Here is a 17,500-nt window from a genome sequence, read left to right as displayed (position 1 = left end):
TTTGATACGCACATCATGGACGGGAGCAGCAGGAAACATACACTATTGATGACTTTGAAAACGTGCTTGACAAGAGCTTGGAATGATATCCCACAAGCTCGGCTTTCTAGGTTAAGATTATTATATTATTATATTATATTATATAAAAGACACTTTATGTGCGTATGAATTTCTTCCTTATAGGTTCCAAAACAGCAGAGTATCTTTTGCAAATTTCACATAAAGGTATTCTTAGATGTTTTGTACAGAAATTCATCAGAGAAGTATCGTAAATCGAAATACTTTTTTTTCTCTCTTATAGATAAAAAAAAAATAATTTTTACAGGGAAATATTTTGCATTACACCGGTCAAGGGAAATAAAATCTCAGCAAATCATTTAAGATTTATTATGATCTGGAGATTAGCTCAGTGTTAGAGCATTCGACTAGAGATCAAATGATCCCCTGTTCAAGTTCGAGTGTACCTCGCCATTTTATTTTAATTTTTTCTTTCTTTTTTTTTACATCGTAATCACCACTTATCAAGGCCTGGAAGCTACTCGGGGATAAGGGTCATTGCGTATGCAGTAATGAACGGAATAGTATCATAGTAATCGTTAGTATTGGGGATTTAATAAAGTGTCTTAAGGGGCGGTTCATCAGGAATTTGTTTATGTTGGACTTGAAGACATCCAAGTTGTGGTCAGGTGGGAAACAGGCAAACGGAAGAGAGTTCCACAGGCGTGCATTTCTAAGAAAGAAGCTTTGCTCATGGAATCTACGTTTTTGTTTAGGCACAGATAAAGAGTGGAGAAAATATTTGACAGTGGTTTCCGCTAGACTGGTGTATACCGTGAAAGATTGGCGAGGAGGGGCAGAGATTGGAGCTCAGACGAGCACTTGCCATGGAAGTAACGATAAAATAAAGAAAGGCTCGCAACGTCTCTTCTGAGAGAGGTTGCAGGGAAGAGAAAAGGGCGTCTCCCACTAAGCCACGGAGTCTATTTTGTACTATGTCATGGCAGGATAGGCTGTTTTTAGCAGCTCCTACCCAGATGTGGCAGCAGTACTCCATCCTTGAACGTACTTGGCTTTTATATAGATAGAGAATTGCATCAGTAGTGAGATATCTTCTGGAGCGGTAGAAGGATTCTACCAGTTTTCCAGCGACCTTGGCAACTGACTTGATGTACGTGTTCTATTTCAGGTCAGAAGTAAAGGTCAATCTCAGAAGCTTATCAAAACATGGAGCCTCCCCTAGACGAGAGCCATCCATTTCAATTGATGCCAGATGGGGATCAGAGCGTTGATGATGTAAAGATAGGAGCTTGGTTTTAGATGCATTCAAAGTAACCAGCCACCTTTTCCCCCACTGTACCGTGCGCTCAAGATAAGGAGAGAGAATCAGAGAGAACTTTGTCATTTACAGCCTTTGATGTGTTGTCATAGATGGTCGTGTCATCAGCATAGATGTCAACGAATGATCTAAGTATTTTGGGAGATCATTGATGTATATCAGGAAGAGAGTTGGGCCCAGGATGGACCCCCAAGGGACACCAGCATTAATACTGTGGGCCTCTGATTTCTGCCTATCAACCACTACTCTTAAGAACCTTTCAGAGAGAAATGATTTAATGACCGAGAAAACATTTCCAGCTATACCATAGCTGGAAATATTGTGAAGTAGGCACTTATGCCATACCTTATCGAAGGCTTTCGATAAAAGAGATACCATTTAAAATCGTCATAAATCATTTTAGTTTTCATCTTTTAAAACTAAACATTAACCAGAAGTGACTTTTCCAGGGCATTCATCGTGAAACTCAAATATCAGCTGACGTGATATTGTAAACAAATAGACTGAATTTGATGAACGACATTATCATTATTTTTTTTTTATTTATTTATTTTTTTTAACTTTTGGCGAATTAGTCCACCGGGCAAATTATCCCTCGTAATCGATAATAAAAACCTAACCTTTCTGTTTAAATGTATGTATGTATCGCAAAAACTTTCGACAGAGCCGACAGATTTTCACGAGATCGGTATTATTTTGTTTCGCCTTAATTTAAAACAACGTCACTTCAGGTTTGGCGATGGGCGCAACAGCTAACGCGTCAGTTTTTTTTTTTTTGTTTTTTTTTTTCCACTTTTTTTTTTCCTCCTCCTTCGAGTGGTGACTCGAGTAAAAAAAGAAGAAACTATATATAACTTGAATTATCCCAACAGTTGGCATAAACACCACGCGGTTTGTTCATATCGGTATTAGAGGGTATCTGACCTGACCATACAACTCTAAATGTGCTCAATTGTTTACTTGTTCGTCAGGATACAGACCCGTGTTTATAACCCGACCTCACCCCCGGGTCCCCTAACTGTCAACTCTGAAAAATATCTTGGAATCTTTTGCAAGATTCAATTATAAACAAATCATATCACATAGGGGAAGCCAAAATGATAGCTTACTCGAGAGATCAGAGAGAGGCAATTTTGCAGTGGTGGGTGGGGGGGGGTCGCATTTGAGGAAGAGAGAGCGGGGTAATGTTTTCAACATCATAGCGTGGGTGGCAAGGTTGATACCCTCCTTCACCCTCTAAAGTCGTTTATGATCCTGTTTTCCAATAAAAAAAAAAGGGGGGGGGGAGACTATGGAATCATAAGGGAACCATTTCATGTCCGCCATGCTCAAGTTTAAAATAGCATTTACGTCGCTTTTAAACATCGGGCGAGTAGAAGTGTATTGAGAATAAGAGGAAATAGGGTTTAACATCAGCTTGACCTTGCGTAAGAGAGAGAGAGAGAGAGAGAGAGATCTTTTCAATAAACCGAATATAATATTTTAGACAAACTTTTTTTATTCACATTCCCCTATTTTGAAATGTCTATTAAAAAGTAAATTAATTTGTATCCCAAAGTTTTATATATCAAATTGAAGATAAAAGATCAATAAATAATATATTCTAATTAAAAAAAAAAAAGTTTTTTTTTTAATTTACCTGTAAAGTGCGAAGTTTAAAACCTTTTTTTTTTTTTAGACCACGTTGTTTGTATTTTTTTTTTTTTAATGAAACCTTAGTCCTTGCTCCTTTAATTGAAAAAAAAAAAAATAGGGTTTGAATTACATTTTTCGAGTAGTTATAAGCTTGGAAGGACAGGGGGTCGAATTATTCAATATTTTCACGAAGTTTCTGACACACCTTGTCACAAGCACCAAATTTTTTTTTTTTTTAAGTTGCTGAAATATTAACCATAATTCGAGATTCTTAAGCGCTCAATAAAACAAAAACAACGAGGATTTTAAGGAATAAACCGAACGAACAAACAAAGATTAGATTATTCAAGCTGGTGTGGTTTTTATGTTCACTTGTCTCGCGTGCCAGAGACGGAAAAAACTTCAAAAGCAGTTTGTCTAGTTGAACATAGACGCCAACAGTCACTTTTCTTTTAGAAAAAAAAAAATAAATAAATAAAAAAAATAAAAAATCGGTTTTTTGTTTGTTCACACGCAAAACAAAAGAACCCGAACACCGATAATGCATCAAAAAGAACCTTTTTTATTGTTAAAAACATAAATAAAAAAATTAAAAAATTGTTATAGTTATTAGGTAAAAAGCGATCAGAACTGACCGATATGGTATTCGAAATTAGCTTTATCAAATACACAAAGGTGATAACGTATGTGCGGTGAAAGGAGGGTGGGAGAAACATATGAGAAAATAAATTGCTAATGAATAACAATAAGTGTCTTTTATGATGGGTTTTGTCTAAAACCATGGTTGGGGGGGGGCTGGAGCACATCTAGTTAGGAGGGGGTGGAATTAAGCTACTTCAACAATGAAATTATGAGATTAATATTTACTAGCAGGACCTGTGGAAATTCGGTGCTATTATAGCGTGATTCCTTTCATTTTGTGTTCCTACTTCAATGTGCGTGATTTAACAAATAAATAAAAACTAAACTAGAAGCCCCCCCCCCCAAAAAAAAAACAAATATGTAATATCTCCCTTCGAAGTTGATTTGACCATTTTCATATATATATAATACTAGCCTGAGTGTGCCGACGTTGCCCGGGTGTTTGTAGATGTGTGTTGGGCAAAAAAAAAAAAAAAAAAAAAAAAAAAAAAAAAAAACCTGGTAGTATGCAGGCAGGCAGGCTCGAACTCTTACCGTGAAGGAGATAAAGAAAGTGGCGGGGGGGGGGGAGCGTGACGCGTTAACTGTTGCGCCCATCGCCAAACCGGAAATGACGTAGGTTTAAATTAAGGCTAGTCAATCGAAAAGAGGGGATGACTTTCAAAGATATCGGCGAAAAAAGCGACCCCCCTCCCTGTAAAAATGTGTCCAGTTGAGAGTGAGGGAATTAATATTTTTGGCCAATTTTTCGATATTTGTCGTCCGAAAGGTCGAGCTTCAAAATGATTTCTGGATTTGTGTCATACTTCCACTGGGCAACGCATGTACACAAATCTTGCGAATATATATACATACAGAGTGACCCCCCCCCCAAAAAAAAAAGAAGATAAATGGAGCACGGAGAAAAAAAAGGCCAAAGACCCTAGTGTTTTGATGTGATGTTTTGTAATAAACTAGTTATGACCAAAGTTTCATTTCATTCGGACAAAACACTAAGAAACGGGGCCTAATTAGAGTTGGGGGTCCGTTTTTTTTTGGGTCATTATAGGGATAGGACGATTCCAATATTTTTTTCTGATTCCGATACAATTACCGATTCCGTATTAAATTCCCGATTCCGATTCTTTATAAATCTCTAAATATTTAACTATATGCTGTTATTTTTCACGATTATCGTAAAAACACAAGTGAAATGTGTAGATATTTTATCAAACGTAAGAAAATACACTTGTATGGGACGATCTATTGACTTTAGTTTTACTAATAGTTTAAAATCAATAGATATTCATTATTTTAGTATTACTATCAGCGGTAGAATATTTTTCTTTAAAGAAAATCATTAAAAAAAAAAACAATTAAAAGGAATCGTTTTTTGGCATCGGAAAATAGGCACAAATTTTTTCGCTTCCGATACTCCGAAAGTTCCGATTTTTCGATTCCCGATTAATCATCCCAATGCGTGTGTTTGTTAATCATTAAATTGAAACATTAGTTTATATATATATATATATATATATATATATATATATATATATATATATATATATATATATTAGTATATATCAATCGTAATCGTAAAAATCTTTCTCAAAGTTTTTAGTAATAAAAACTTTTGTTTTATATAAATTTTGAAATACAAATCTAAGCTCAATGAATGTTTATTGGGCTCGAGCATATATATATATAGTGTAATATAATAATTCTGCAAGTTCCAAATATCAGGTTTTCTCAGTTGTTCATTTATTACTTTTCAGAAAGTATCCATTACAATATTGTTTTGTATTGCGACTAACAAGTCTGCAAAATTATGTTTTTGCTGCATATTTAGTCATATACTCACCAGATGTTTACTTAAAAAAAAAAAAAACTTACTAAAACATCATTTTGGACAATTTATGATTCATTCAACTGACTGGCTCTGTATATAGAATAAAGGGCAGTAAACAGAAACGGGGTAAAAACATACTATTATATTGAACCTAATATTCTAATAGTGAGATCAAAACTAAAAATATATGTACATATGACTTGGATGCCATCAGCTAGAATCGAAACCAAAACATACAACTCACCCCTCTCATTACTTAGCCTGTGAGCCACGCGTGTATATATATATATATATATATATATCAATAAAAGTAAGAATGTGTGTGTGTATAAGAGGCCACTTCTCAACCTATATACTCAACGAATTTTTTTATCTACACACTTAAAATTTTGGTATACAGGATATTGAGACAATCGATTTTCCACCGAAAAAAGGGCTGCTAAGGTGTTAAAATTGAAAAATTGGTACGTGGAGGGGAGCATATTTTATCTGTCAACCGTTTCACGAATGTGCATGCGTGAATCGTTCACATGACAGATGTTAATAAGCAGATTTGAACCCCTTCCCCACTGTAAAATGTTTTTGACTCTTAATGTGGGTAGATATTTAATTGCTGCCCACATCAGCAATATGTGGCACAAGGCCGGAAAGTGGGAACCCCGCAGGCTCCCCTAAAGAAGGGGCACTCCTGCAATTTTAAATATTGCAGGAGTAACCCCATCGGCATTCCCCGGTCGGGGCGCCTCAGGCAGCAAGCAATAAACTTGCCCCACTGGAAAGCCCGGTGGCAAGGCCTGGGAGGGTGAACCTCCTAGGTATTACTCAGGCGGCGTACCTCAGTCCAACTGGTGCTGGGCCGGTTCCCGGCCCCTCACCTGTTGGGCTGAGTGTCAAGTGACGAATCCTTAACTTGTACTACCCTGTCTCCCTACAGTCGAAGCCGCTAGGAGACACATCCCATCACAACAGAGTGGTAATGGGGGAAGTGGTGGGGGTAAATATTTATTTTATTTGACAAAAATACAAATAAAAATGTGGCACAAGGCCGAAAAAGGGGGTGGAGGTTAATGTTGACCTAACTAACATAACGTTAACTTAACTAGACTCTTTCACCAAAATACCAAAATCACTCTGTGGACATCCTACTTTAAACCCGAAAGTTACAAATATATATACATGATGTGGGGGGGTTGGGGAAGTGGTGGGGGTATGTGACGAATGGATTCGCCAATCATTTTTATAACCAACGGCTGTGCTAAACAACCAATGAAAACGTTTCAAAATTATTATAAAAATTTTGAATTTTGGATTCAATCAGTTCGCCGTTTACTACGTCACGGACCGCATTTAATTCTTGGCCGCCATCTTGGTTACTGATCTGAACTACACCGCCATCTTTGTTCAACACAATATCTCAGAACTTAACCCCCCCCCCCAACACACACACTTAAAAAAAAATTTTTGTTTTAGATAGATTAGTAAAAAAAAAAAAAAATAAAATAAAAAATGCTTCGCACCTACCTCCCAGCCCAAAACCATAAATCAATGGTTAGTTTGTTAGAGGTTGGGGTTGGTGATTAAGGATTCCTGGAGAGAGCTAAAGGTAATCCGATACGAAATATTTTAAAAGAATCCAGCACTTCAGACATGGTTAATGATCACACATGAAAATGATTGATTGATTGGTCGGTCTGTGGCATATCAACACTTTATGGCTTTTTTAATGCCGAATAGAGTTGTTTTCCTGAAACGTTTTTTTACTGATTTTAAGATATTCATTCACAACTACAAAAAAAAAAAAAAAAAGTATGCTAATCTTCCTAGTATATACGACTAGCGACTAAATGACCCGTGCTACACTCTCCCCCTAAAAAAATAAATAAATTTAGAAAAAAGAAAATCTAAGCTCAATGAATGGCTGTTTATTGGGTTTCAGAGCATATATAGTATAATATAATAATTCTCCAAGTTCCAAATATCAGGTTTTCTCAGTTGGTCATTTATTACTTTTCAAAAAGTTGGTTGGTTGGTTGTTTTTGTTTTACGGCATATCAACCCTTTTCAGGTTATTTAATGCCGAATCCAGTGATTTTGAAGAAAAGTTTTTTTTAATAGAATATATTTGTTGTTTTCAAGTCTATTTCTATTCAACCCATAGTTGGGACCCTAACAAGTACTACCACTCCGGGTCAGAGTGGACCTGGGAGCAATGGCAATTAAAGGGTGGCTCCACACTCCCCAAAGCCCGCAAGGTGGGGCCTCACCACTGGATATAGTTTAAGGTCATATCGAGGACCACTTTTCAAAAAGTATCCATTAAAATATTGTTTTGTATTGTGACTAACAAGTCTACAAAATTATATTTTTGCTGTATATTTAATCATATACTCATCAGATGTTTACTTAAAAAAAAAAAGTTAGAAAAAACATCATTTTGAACAGCTTATAATTCATGCAACCGACTGGCTCTACTGTTTATTAATAACAGAGAATTAGATTTGGAGACCACCATTTTATACGCCGCCCCAGGGAAGCAATCTTCCACAGGCGAGAGGTTGACAAAAAGGTTCCCCAGAGCTAGACACAAGGGATCCACAGCGATAGACACGGATTCTACACAGGTAGACATAAGGGTTCTACAGAGCTTGACACAGAAGCTCCCCAGGGATAGACATAGGTTTCCTAGGAATCGACACAGGAGCTCCCCAGGGATAGCTAAGGATTTCCTAAGATTGACACAAGGGTTCTACACAGGAGTAGACACAAGGGTTCTACACAGGAGTAGACACAAGGGTTCTACAGATCTAGATACAGGGGCTCTCCAAGGATAGACAATTATTTTACAGAGCTAGACAAAATACATCTGAAGAAGATCGGAGGTTACGTCGATCCAAACGTTGTGCAAATAACACTTAAGATGAGAACAGTAGTCGAAAAATCCAAGTACATTTATCTTTTCAACCCTTGCTTTGTTAGTTTGTAAAAATCGCCAAACAAAAAGGTTTTCTAATTATCACTTCCAGCATTTAGTTCTCCGTTTCTCAGATTACCCATCGTCCACTGGAACCAACTGCCACCATATTGACATTTGAGTCATACCTCCCACTGGGTATGGCTGGGATGTTAGCCCCACCCTCAACCCCAATTTAGATGGCAGAGAGGCGCCCTCCCCTTTTTCAGATGAAGCTATGAAAGACAGGCATTATTGATTTTCCGAAGTGTTGATCCCTGTCTCCCACAGAGAGATGTTGTGCTCCAGTGATTTATGTCCACACACTAAAGAGATTGTGCTCATTGGAGACAGACCTCATTTAGACAAGTGTTCTCTTATGTTCTTAAAAAGATCGTGCAATTATATGGAACCATTTAAAGATTATTATTACCATCATTGTAATCAGTCAGGATTTTATAGTTCTGACGTTTTGTTTTAGGGAAATGCTAGGGCAGGACAGCTAGTACAGAGTGCGACAAAAATACCTCCCACATTTAAAACTGTCAACTATAGATTGCTAATGAATTTATTCATTGGTAATCATTTATTACAGTGCCAAACTTGCACTGACGAATACACGGATGAAACATTCTCGGTTTTGCACAGAGCGCACTCGAGAATTCACACATAAAAAAAAAAAAAAAAAAAAAAAAAAAAAAAAAAAGGTATTATTCATTAATTTTCGCCAACCATCTTTGTGTAAGCAAAGAGAGTATACCCATAATTTAGAACTTATGGGTATTCGTTGATATTGTTTCTTTTCTCCTATTCTCTATACAATTTCGTTTTTTATTTTTTTGTTGTTTTTTTTTTACCCGCGCTATTAATTTATAGTCTTTTGATCACGTTTTTTAACGATGTTTTCTCCCTCGTTGCCAACGTTAATCCTGAAAAGGGTTGGCTGAAAGACGTCTCGATAGGGTTTTTTTTTTCTGCCCCCACCCCTTATTTATCCATTTTTATCTAATTTATGTTTGCTAAACATACAATTAGATCTTAGGAGAAATATACTTGAGAAGTGTATTTTGGTTTTCTTTTTGAAAGTTTCTTTAATGGTTTATGTTTAAACTATAGAAAAAAAAAACAAAGAAAAAAAAGGAACCCTCATCAAGCAATATGGTTTGGACTTGTGCACGTCGTGCTTTTACTGCAGAAATGTTTTTAGAGAATGGTGGCACTAACTGCAACGCAGAGAACTTTCTGAGTTCATTACAAGTTACGAAGATACGATGCTATTTCAGATTTTAAAAAAATCAATACAGCTATGGGTTGCAAATTTCAGAGCTACAGGTTTGACACTTAAAAAAAAGAAGTCACATGAAAGACTTCAAAACGCTTGATCGCCCGACAGTATTCAAGCTGTGAGACTTTCTCTTACTGTTTCCTACACGTTTAGCTTGTAAGCATGCTTTGGCCTTTGAATTGTCTAATTGAACTCTACACTGATATGCAGTTTTATCCATACAAATTAGTTATTGCTTTTTTTTTAACACGTGAACAGTTTAAACAAAAAAGTGGACCGTTAAAAACAAAAGTGGACCGTTAAAAACAAAAGTGGACCGTTAAAAACAAAAGTGGACCGTTAAAAACAAAAGTGGACCGTTAAAAACAAAAAAATAATACTCGCATGCACATGTCTGAGTTTCTTTGGGTTTTTTTTTTCTTCATTTTTAAAAAGGAATTTAACGTTACGCTTAATACCGGGCAACACAGGATACATCTAGTATAAATATAATCGGTAAGAATAAACATTGTATTGTTCTTATCGCATTAATGCCCTTGCATTAACTTCCGGTTGCATTCTATTGTTATTAATTGGACCATTACTTATTTAACAATGCTTCATATCATATCGCATTCAATTCATATGAAGTATGCATTTATTTTTAACCCTTTCATCCCAAACCAGACTTATTGCCACATGAAACAGAAAAAATTACAATTTAAGATAGTGTCTAAGAAAGGAAGTTGGGCAAGATGACTATCCACATTGTACTAACATGCTGAAATCAACATGCAATCAGGGAAGCAGGAAGGGAATTCCAAAGTCTGAAGAAAGACACTATTCGAGTAAATAGGTTTCTGACAGGGACCTCAACAGTGAGAAGGTGGGATTTTATTGCTTTTCAGGAGAATGTACGTTGAGAGGGGAGCACAAGTGCTATAGGTTCATCAGAGCACATTTCATTAAAGTATTTGTAAAACACACGTAGAGAACGGTTTAAGAAAAAACAATACTCGCATGCACATATATCGGTTTCTTTTTGGGTTTTTTGCTTTGTTTTTTTTTACTTCATTTTTTAAAAAGGAATTTAACGTTACGCTTAATACCGGGCAACACCGGATACATCTAGTATTAATATAATCGGTAAGAATAAACATTGTATTGTTAGTGTTGTTCTTATCGCATTAATACTCTTGTATTCACTTCCGGTTGCATTCTATCGTTATTAATAGCACCATTACTTATTTAACCAGGCTTCATATCATATCGCATCCAATTCATATGAAGTATGCATTTATTTTTAACTCTTTCAAGGATTCATGGCATAAAAGGTAAAGTACCAAGTTATGTGCAGTTTTAATTGACAGTATTCTGTATTCGAGGGTCATCTGCATTGAGGAGTGAACCTTAGACCTAGGGAATACTGTAAGATACTGTTGTCACGTCGTGGGTGGAGCTGCTAAGAGTGTCCTTTCCTGCCTTAACAAAACTAACATTTATTGTTGACTAGTTTCTGGCCTTGAAGTAAAATATATACAAGCTCCTTACATCAAATGATTTCATGTCTTGTCTGGAGCAATTTCAATTAAGAATAAATAAATTTATACAGTTTGAGTCATGGGAAACTGATGCTTTTAGAAGTTTCGTCTTCCTTAAAACCATCCGTTTCCCGTGACTTACCCTGTATATTTATTATACCTCAGTACACAAGGACTGGAAGAAGTAATCGCAACCTGGCAGTGAAAGCCTTTTTGAATTCAAATAACATTTGATATACAAGTTTGAATAAACTTCTTTTTTTAATTAATTAAAAAAAAAAAAAAATTCTAGATTGTATGTAACATGCCTGCATGCATAGATAAAATGAAATGAAAAAACTGAAATTTAAAAAAAAAATGAAAAAACTGAAATTTAAAAAAAAAATTAAAAAACTGAAATTTAAAAAAAAAATTAAAAAACTGAAATTTAAAAAAAAAAATTAAAAAAATGAAATTTAAAAAAAAAATTAAAAAAATGAAATTTAAAAAAAAAATTAAAAAAAAAATTTAAAAAAAAAATTTTAAAAAAAATGAAAAAAAAAATTTTTTAAAAAATTTTAAAAAAAATGAAAAAAAAAATGAAAAAAAAAATTTTAAAAAAAATTTTTAAAAAAATTTTTAAAAAAATTTTTAAAAAAATGAAAAAAAAAATGAAAAAAAAAATGAAAAAAAAAATGAAAAAAAAAATGAAAAAAAAAATGAAAAAAAAAATGAAAAAAAAAATGAAAAAAAAAATGAAAAAAAAAATGAAAAAAAAAATGAAAAAAAAAATGAAAAAAAAAATGAAAAAAAAAATGAAAAAAAAAATGAAAAAAAAAATGAAAAAAAAAATGAAAAAAAAAATGAAAAAAAAAATGAAAAAAAAAATGAAAAAAAAATGAAAAAAAAAATGAAAAAAAAAATGAAAAAAAAAATGAAAAAAAAAATGAAAATAAAAATGAAAAAAAAAATGAAAAAAAAAATGAAAAAAAAAATGAAAAAAAAAATGAAAAAAAAAATGAAAAAAAAATGAAAAAAAAAAATGAAAAAAAAAAAAAAAGAAGCAGTTTTGCCTCTAGTTTATGCGAAATCCACCAGATAGCATCTCATGGTAAAATGTACAAAAAATTTTCTTAAAATCCGGAAAAGCAAAATCCAGGTTCTTCTTACAAAGGTATTCTTTTGCGTTTGTCCCCGATGTGGCAACAGTACACAATCTCAGGACATATTTGGCTCTTGTACAGGTAGAGGAATGCATCGGAGTTAGATACTTTCTGGAGCAGTAGAATGAGCCAACCATTTTTTCAGCAATTTTGGCAACAATCTGATGTGGGTCTTCAAATTCAGGTCAGGAGAAAAAAATAAGTCTCAGAAGTTTGTTGAAGCAAGGAGTTTCAAGATTAGAATGATTCATTTTGATTGATGCCAAGTGGGGATTAGAGTGTTGGTGATTAAATAAAAGTTTGATTTTCACCCCCAGGTAACCATCAACCACTAACCATTTCCACCGCAAGGTAACCATCAACCACTAACCATTTTCACCCCAAGGTAACCATCAACCACTAACCATTTTCACCCCAAGGTAACCATCAACCACTAACCATTTTCACCCCAAGGTAACCATCAACCACTAACCATTTTCACCCCAAGGTAACCATCAACCACTAACCATTTTCACCCCAAGGTAACCATCAACCACTAACCATGTTCACCCCAAGGTAACCATCAACCACTAACCATTTTCACCCCAAGGTAACCATCAACCACTAACCATTTTCACCCCAAGGTAACCATCAACCACTAACCATTTTCACCCCAAGGTAACCATCAACCACTAACCATTTTCACCTCAGGTAATGTCGGGGTCATCGAATTTTTATGTTTGCAACTGTTTCATGAATGCACACGCTTATATGGTTCACGCGACAGCTTTCTTATACTAAAAAATAAGTAGGTTTGAAAACACTTTAAGGATCGTGTCAAGCTGGCCTTATGGTTATCGTACTCTATTCACTTTTAGGATTTGTTCAAGCCCGAGTAGTTTTTTTAAACTTAATTGAAGTGGACCATTTAGAAATAACATAATACTTGCATGCACAGGTCTCGATTTGTTAGTTTATATATATATATATATATATATGTACATACATATATATACATATATATGTGTACATACATATATATATGTGTACATACATATACATATATATATGTGTACATACATATATGTGTACATACATATATATACATATATATGTGTACATACATATATATACATATATATGTGTACATACATATATATACATATATATGTGTACATACATATATATACATATATATGTGTACATACATATATATACATATATATGTGTACATACATATATATACATATATATGTGTACATACATATATATACATATATATGTGTACATACATATATATACATATATATGTGTACATACATATATATACATATATATGTGTACATACATATATATACATATATATGTGTACATACATATATATACATATATATGTGTACATACATATATATACATATATATGTGTACATACATATATGCACATATATATATACATACATGTGTGATTGTTTATGTATATTCATGTTTATTTAATTTATTTATTTGTTTATTTTCTATTGTTTTTGTTAGTTTTAAAACTATATTGTATCGCTATCCTAGAGTAAATTTTATCTTGTGAACACAGTTGTTTGCTATTTCTCTTCTACAGTTTAATAGATGTTGCGGTTCTTTAAAGTACAGGATAGCAAATTTTTCATGAAGGCATAATCTACATGGGTCGTCTAGGTCCCTACACGTGGTAGCTTGTCTTATTATTTTCCATTCGACTACTGGCGAATGTCCGCTTTCTTTGAGTTTCCAGTACTTATTCGCTAGTGTTGTTTTCATACAGTGTTTTTTATTGTTGAATGTACTTTTGTGGTCATAGTATCGAGTTTTGAAATCTAAGGAAGTCATACCTACGTAATATTTCTTGTTACTCTGGTTTTCTTTCGCAAATATTGTGGCATGGTAAACTACGCTTTTGGTTAGACATTTATTTTGAACTGGGCAAAGTGTGCGGTGTCTACAGTTGCATTTATCTTGCTTGTTATTAGTATTTTTATTTAAACCAACAAAAACAATAGAAAATAAACAAATAAATTAAATAAACATGAATATACATAAACGATCACACACACACACATATATATATATACACACACAAATATATTTATATAAAAACTAACAAAAAAAAACAAAAAAAACTAACCTAGTTTTAAAACAGATCAAGAAATTAAATAGAGCACACACAAAGGAACAGGTCAACCAGAGGTCAAATAGGCCTTTGTCCGATAAATGCATGCTCATTGGCTGATAGGAAGGGCGCGGTGGATACTAGAAAGCTGATTGGCTAACTAAAATCTCAATAGAAGATGAGCATATAAAAACGATAAACAACCACAGAATTCGCGCATAAGCCTGAAGAGTCCTAGAGTGGATGAAACGCGGAATATTCAGTGTAGCTTAATCGCCATATATATTTTATAAATTACAAACTAGCTCTTCCTACGTATTGAGCACTTTTGAAGTAAATACTTAAAGTTTACGCATAAATCTATACTTTCGTATATTAATTTTATGTGAGTAAATTAAGTAGTTATATATATATATATATATATATATATATATATATATATATATATATATATATATATATATATATATAGAGGGAATTAGACCTAGAGTCTAAAGGGCGGAGTTTATTTTAATGTACTAGAAAATGTATTGATACTATTATAAGAAAAGAGTTCTTATTGTATTGTAGATATATAATAAGCTCAATAGGAATAGGTATCCTAGAGCAATTTTAATATTGAGTAAAATGATTCATAATTTTGAATTAAAAATTAGTTTCAAAAAGAAAACAAACAAAATCGATTGTACGATCGTTTCAGAAACGGTGTTCATTTTATTTAAATTGACAAAAAATATTGACAATTATTTGACAAAAGTTTGGTCCTTTAATAACGTCTCATCAGCAAAAAAAAGGGGGGTAGCAGTTAAAGACACCAAAATAAAACTAGCATTTTAGTCGGGTGTAAGGCAGGTATTTCTTATTATGAAATCTGTTTCAAGTTGAGTAAGTCTATCTTCTGGCATCCTGTTATATTTTGTCAAATAAGACAAAATATAACAGGATATAACAGCATGCCAGAAGATAGACTTACTCAAATTTTTATTTATTTTTTTTTACATGGGGTTCACCACTTATCAAGGCCCAATGGCCACTCAGAGATAAGGTTTATTGTGTGTACAGTAATCAATGGGATAGTGTAGCAGTAGTATTGGAGAATTGGTAAGGTGTCATTACTTATGGAGGGGCGGTTCATCAGGAATTTGTGTTGGACTTGAAGACATCCAGGTTGAAGTCGGGAGGGAAACAGGCAAGCGGAACAGAGTTCCACAGGCGTGCAGTTCTAAGAAAGAAGCTTTGTTCATGGTATCTACGTTTTGATTTAGGCACAGATAGGGAGTGGGGAAAATTGAAAGATTTCATAAGAAATACCTGCCTTACACTCGACTAAAATGCTAGTTTTATTTTGGTGTCTTTAACTGCTACCCCACCCCCTATTTTTGCTGATGAGACGTTATTAAAGGACCAAACTTTTGTCAAATAATTGTCAATATTTTTTGTCAATTTAAATAAAATGAACACCGTTTCTGAAACGATCGTACAATCGATTTTGTTTGTTTTCTTTTTTAAACTAATTTTTAATTCAAAATTATGAATCATTTTACTCAATATTAAAATTGCTCTAGGATACCTATTCCTATTGCAATCTATTGATTTTCTTTGTTTTCCTTCGGAAACTGATTTTTAATTCAAAATTATGAATAGTTTTACTAATATATATATATATATATATATATATATATATACACACACACACACACTAGCAAAAGTAACCGTCGTTGACTGGGTTCAAAAACAGCCTACAGAAAATGGATTCTATTTATGAAAGTATAAGTTATGAAAAGGAGGGGTTGTAAAGAGATAGCTTCGAATTTGGGGGTATCAAACCCAAAGCAAAATATGATGAAAGTAAAAATAAAATAGATAAACCCCATAATTTATTATACCATACCTGTTCACACTGAAACACTTATCACAATATTCTGCGGATCTATATTAAAAAAAAAACCTTGTTAAACTTTGCGACATATTTCCATTCTATGGAGGTCAAGCGCAAAAGAACATCCCATAATTTTATTATACCATATTTCTTCAAACTGAAACATAATTATCAAAGTATACTTACGCAGATAGATATGAAACGTCTTTAAAGTTTGTGCCTATTTCCATTCTATGGAGGCCAGGCGCGAACGCAGACCCCACAATTTTATCATACAATCCCTATTTAAGTTAAAATATACTTATCAAAGTATTCTTATGTACATCTATATCAAAAACACTTGTAAACGTTTTTTTTTTTTAATTTTCTATTTTCATACTTTGTGGACCAGGCACGTACGCAAACCCCACAATTTTAATGAATCATCATTATGCCAGATCAAACATACCCATTCCTGTGTCTCGTACATCTATCATTGTATGTGATCAGTTTCCTATAATAGACAACCATATAGAAGCCTATTCGTGACCAGACACACACACAGACGTTCAGCTTTATATATATGTTATAAATAATTATATAAATATCACTGCTAATGCAGTCCTATATCTTTCTGAAATGGGAATGATGATGCAGAATAGGAAGTAAGATGTGGGGGGGGGCAAAAAAAACACAAAAACTAAAAACTATTTAAAAAAAAAATCACGTGACTACAGAACTACCATGCATTGGTGGACAACTACCTTGTTCTAAAGTGCAGCTATTTTATGCAACAACCGATTGAATTTCACCAATAAAAGTGCCATACCTTTTTTTGAGAGTCTGAGGCCTGCCGGAAAAGAAAAAGAAAAATATTTCACATCGATAGAAAATAAAAAAAAAATAATCTTATACAGCAGACGAGCTGTGCCTTTCCGGTATTGCCCGGAATACAATAAAGTCAATTTAGTTTTCAGTTTTTACTTGTTCACAAAAAAAAAAAAATAAATAAATAAATAAAAAATAAAAAAATAAAGATAAAATAAAAATAAGATAAAAAACTCATACAGAAAAAGAAACAGTTTAGTTGTAAGGGAGACAAAAAAAAATGAGTTATTCCCCCTAACTGATTTCCATTTTTTTTTTTTTTTTTTTTTTTTTATATAATTGAAAAATAGTCGCATATTA

General features: G+C 33.4%; 1 protein-coding gene across 7 annotated transcripts in view; it reads right to left on the bottom strand.

The window, feature by feature from the left end:
* Positions 1-17,500, bottom strand: part of LOC145268679 (protein sidekick-2-like) — a 363,221-nt gene that overhangs the window by 316,727 nt on the left and 28,994 nt on the right. For 6 of the 7 annotated variants that reach the window (XM_080124182.1, XM_080124177.1, XM_080124180.1 and 3 more), the window contains exon 2: positions 17,142-17,162. The exons of the other annotated variant lie outside the window; for it this stretch is intronic. In XM_080124182.1, the coding sequence (XP_079980308.1) occupies positions 17,142-17,162 (21 nt within the window). The remainder of the gene's footprint in view (positions 1-17,141; positions 17,163-17,500) is intronic. 7 annotated transcript variants of the gene reach the window in all.

The sequence above is a fragment of the Euprymna scolopes genome, chromosome 44 (genome assembly GCF_053919585.1).
Source record: "Euprymna scolopes isolate OS-2025 chromosome 44, ASM5391958v1, whole genome shotgun sequence".
Taxonomy (NCBI): domain Eukaryota; kingdom Metazoa; phylum Mollusca; class Cephalopoda; order Sepiida; family Sepiolidae; genus Euprymna; species Euprymna scolopes.
The sequence above is the reverse complement of the archived record's forward strand: the minus strand, read 5'-3'. Positions and strand labels throughout refer to the sequence as shown.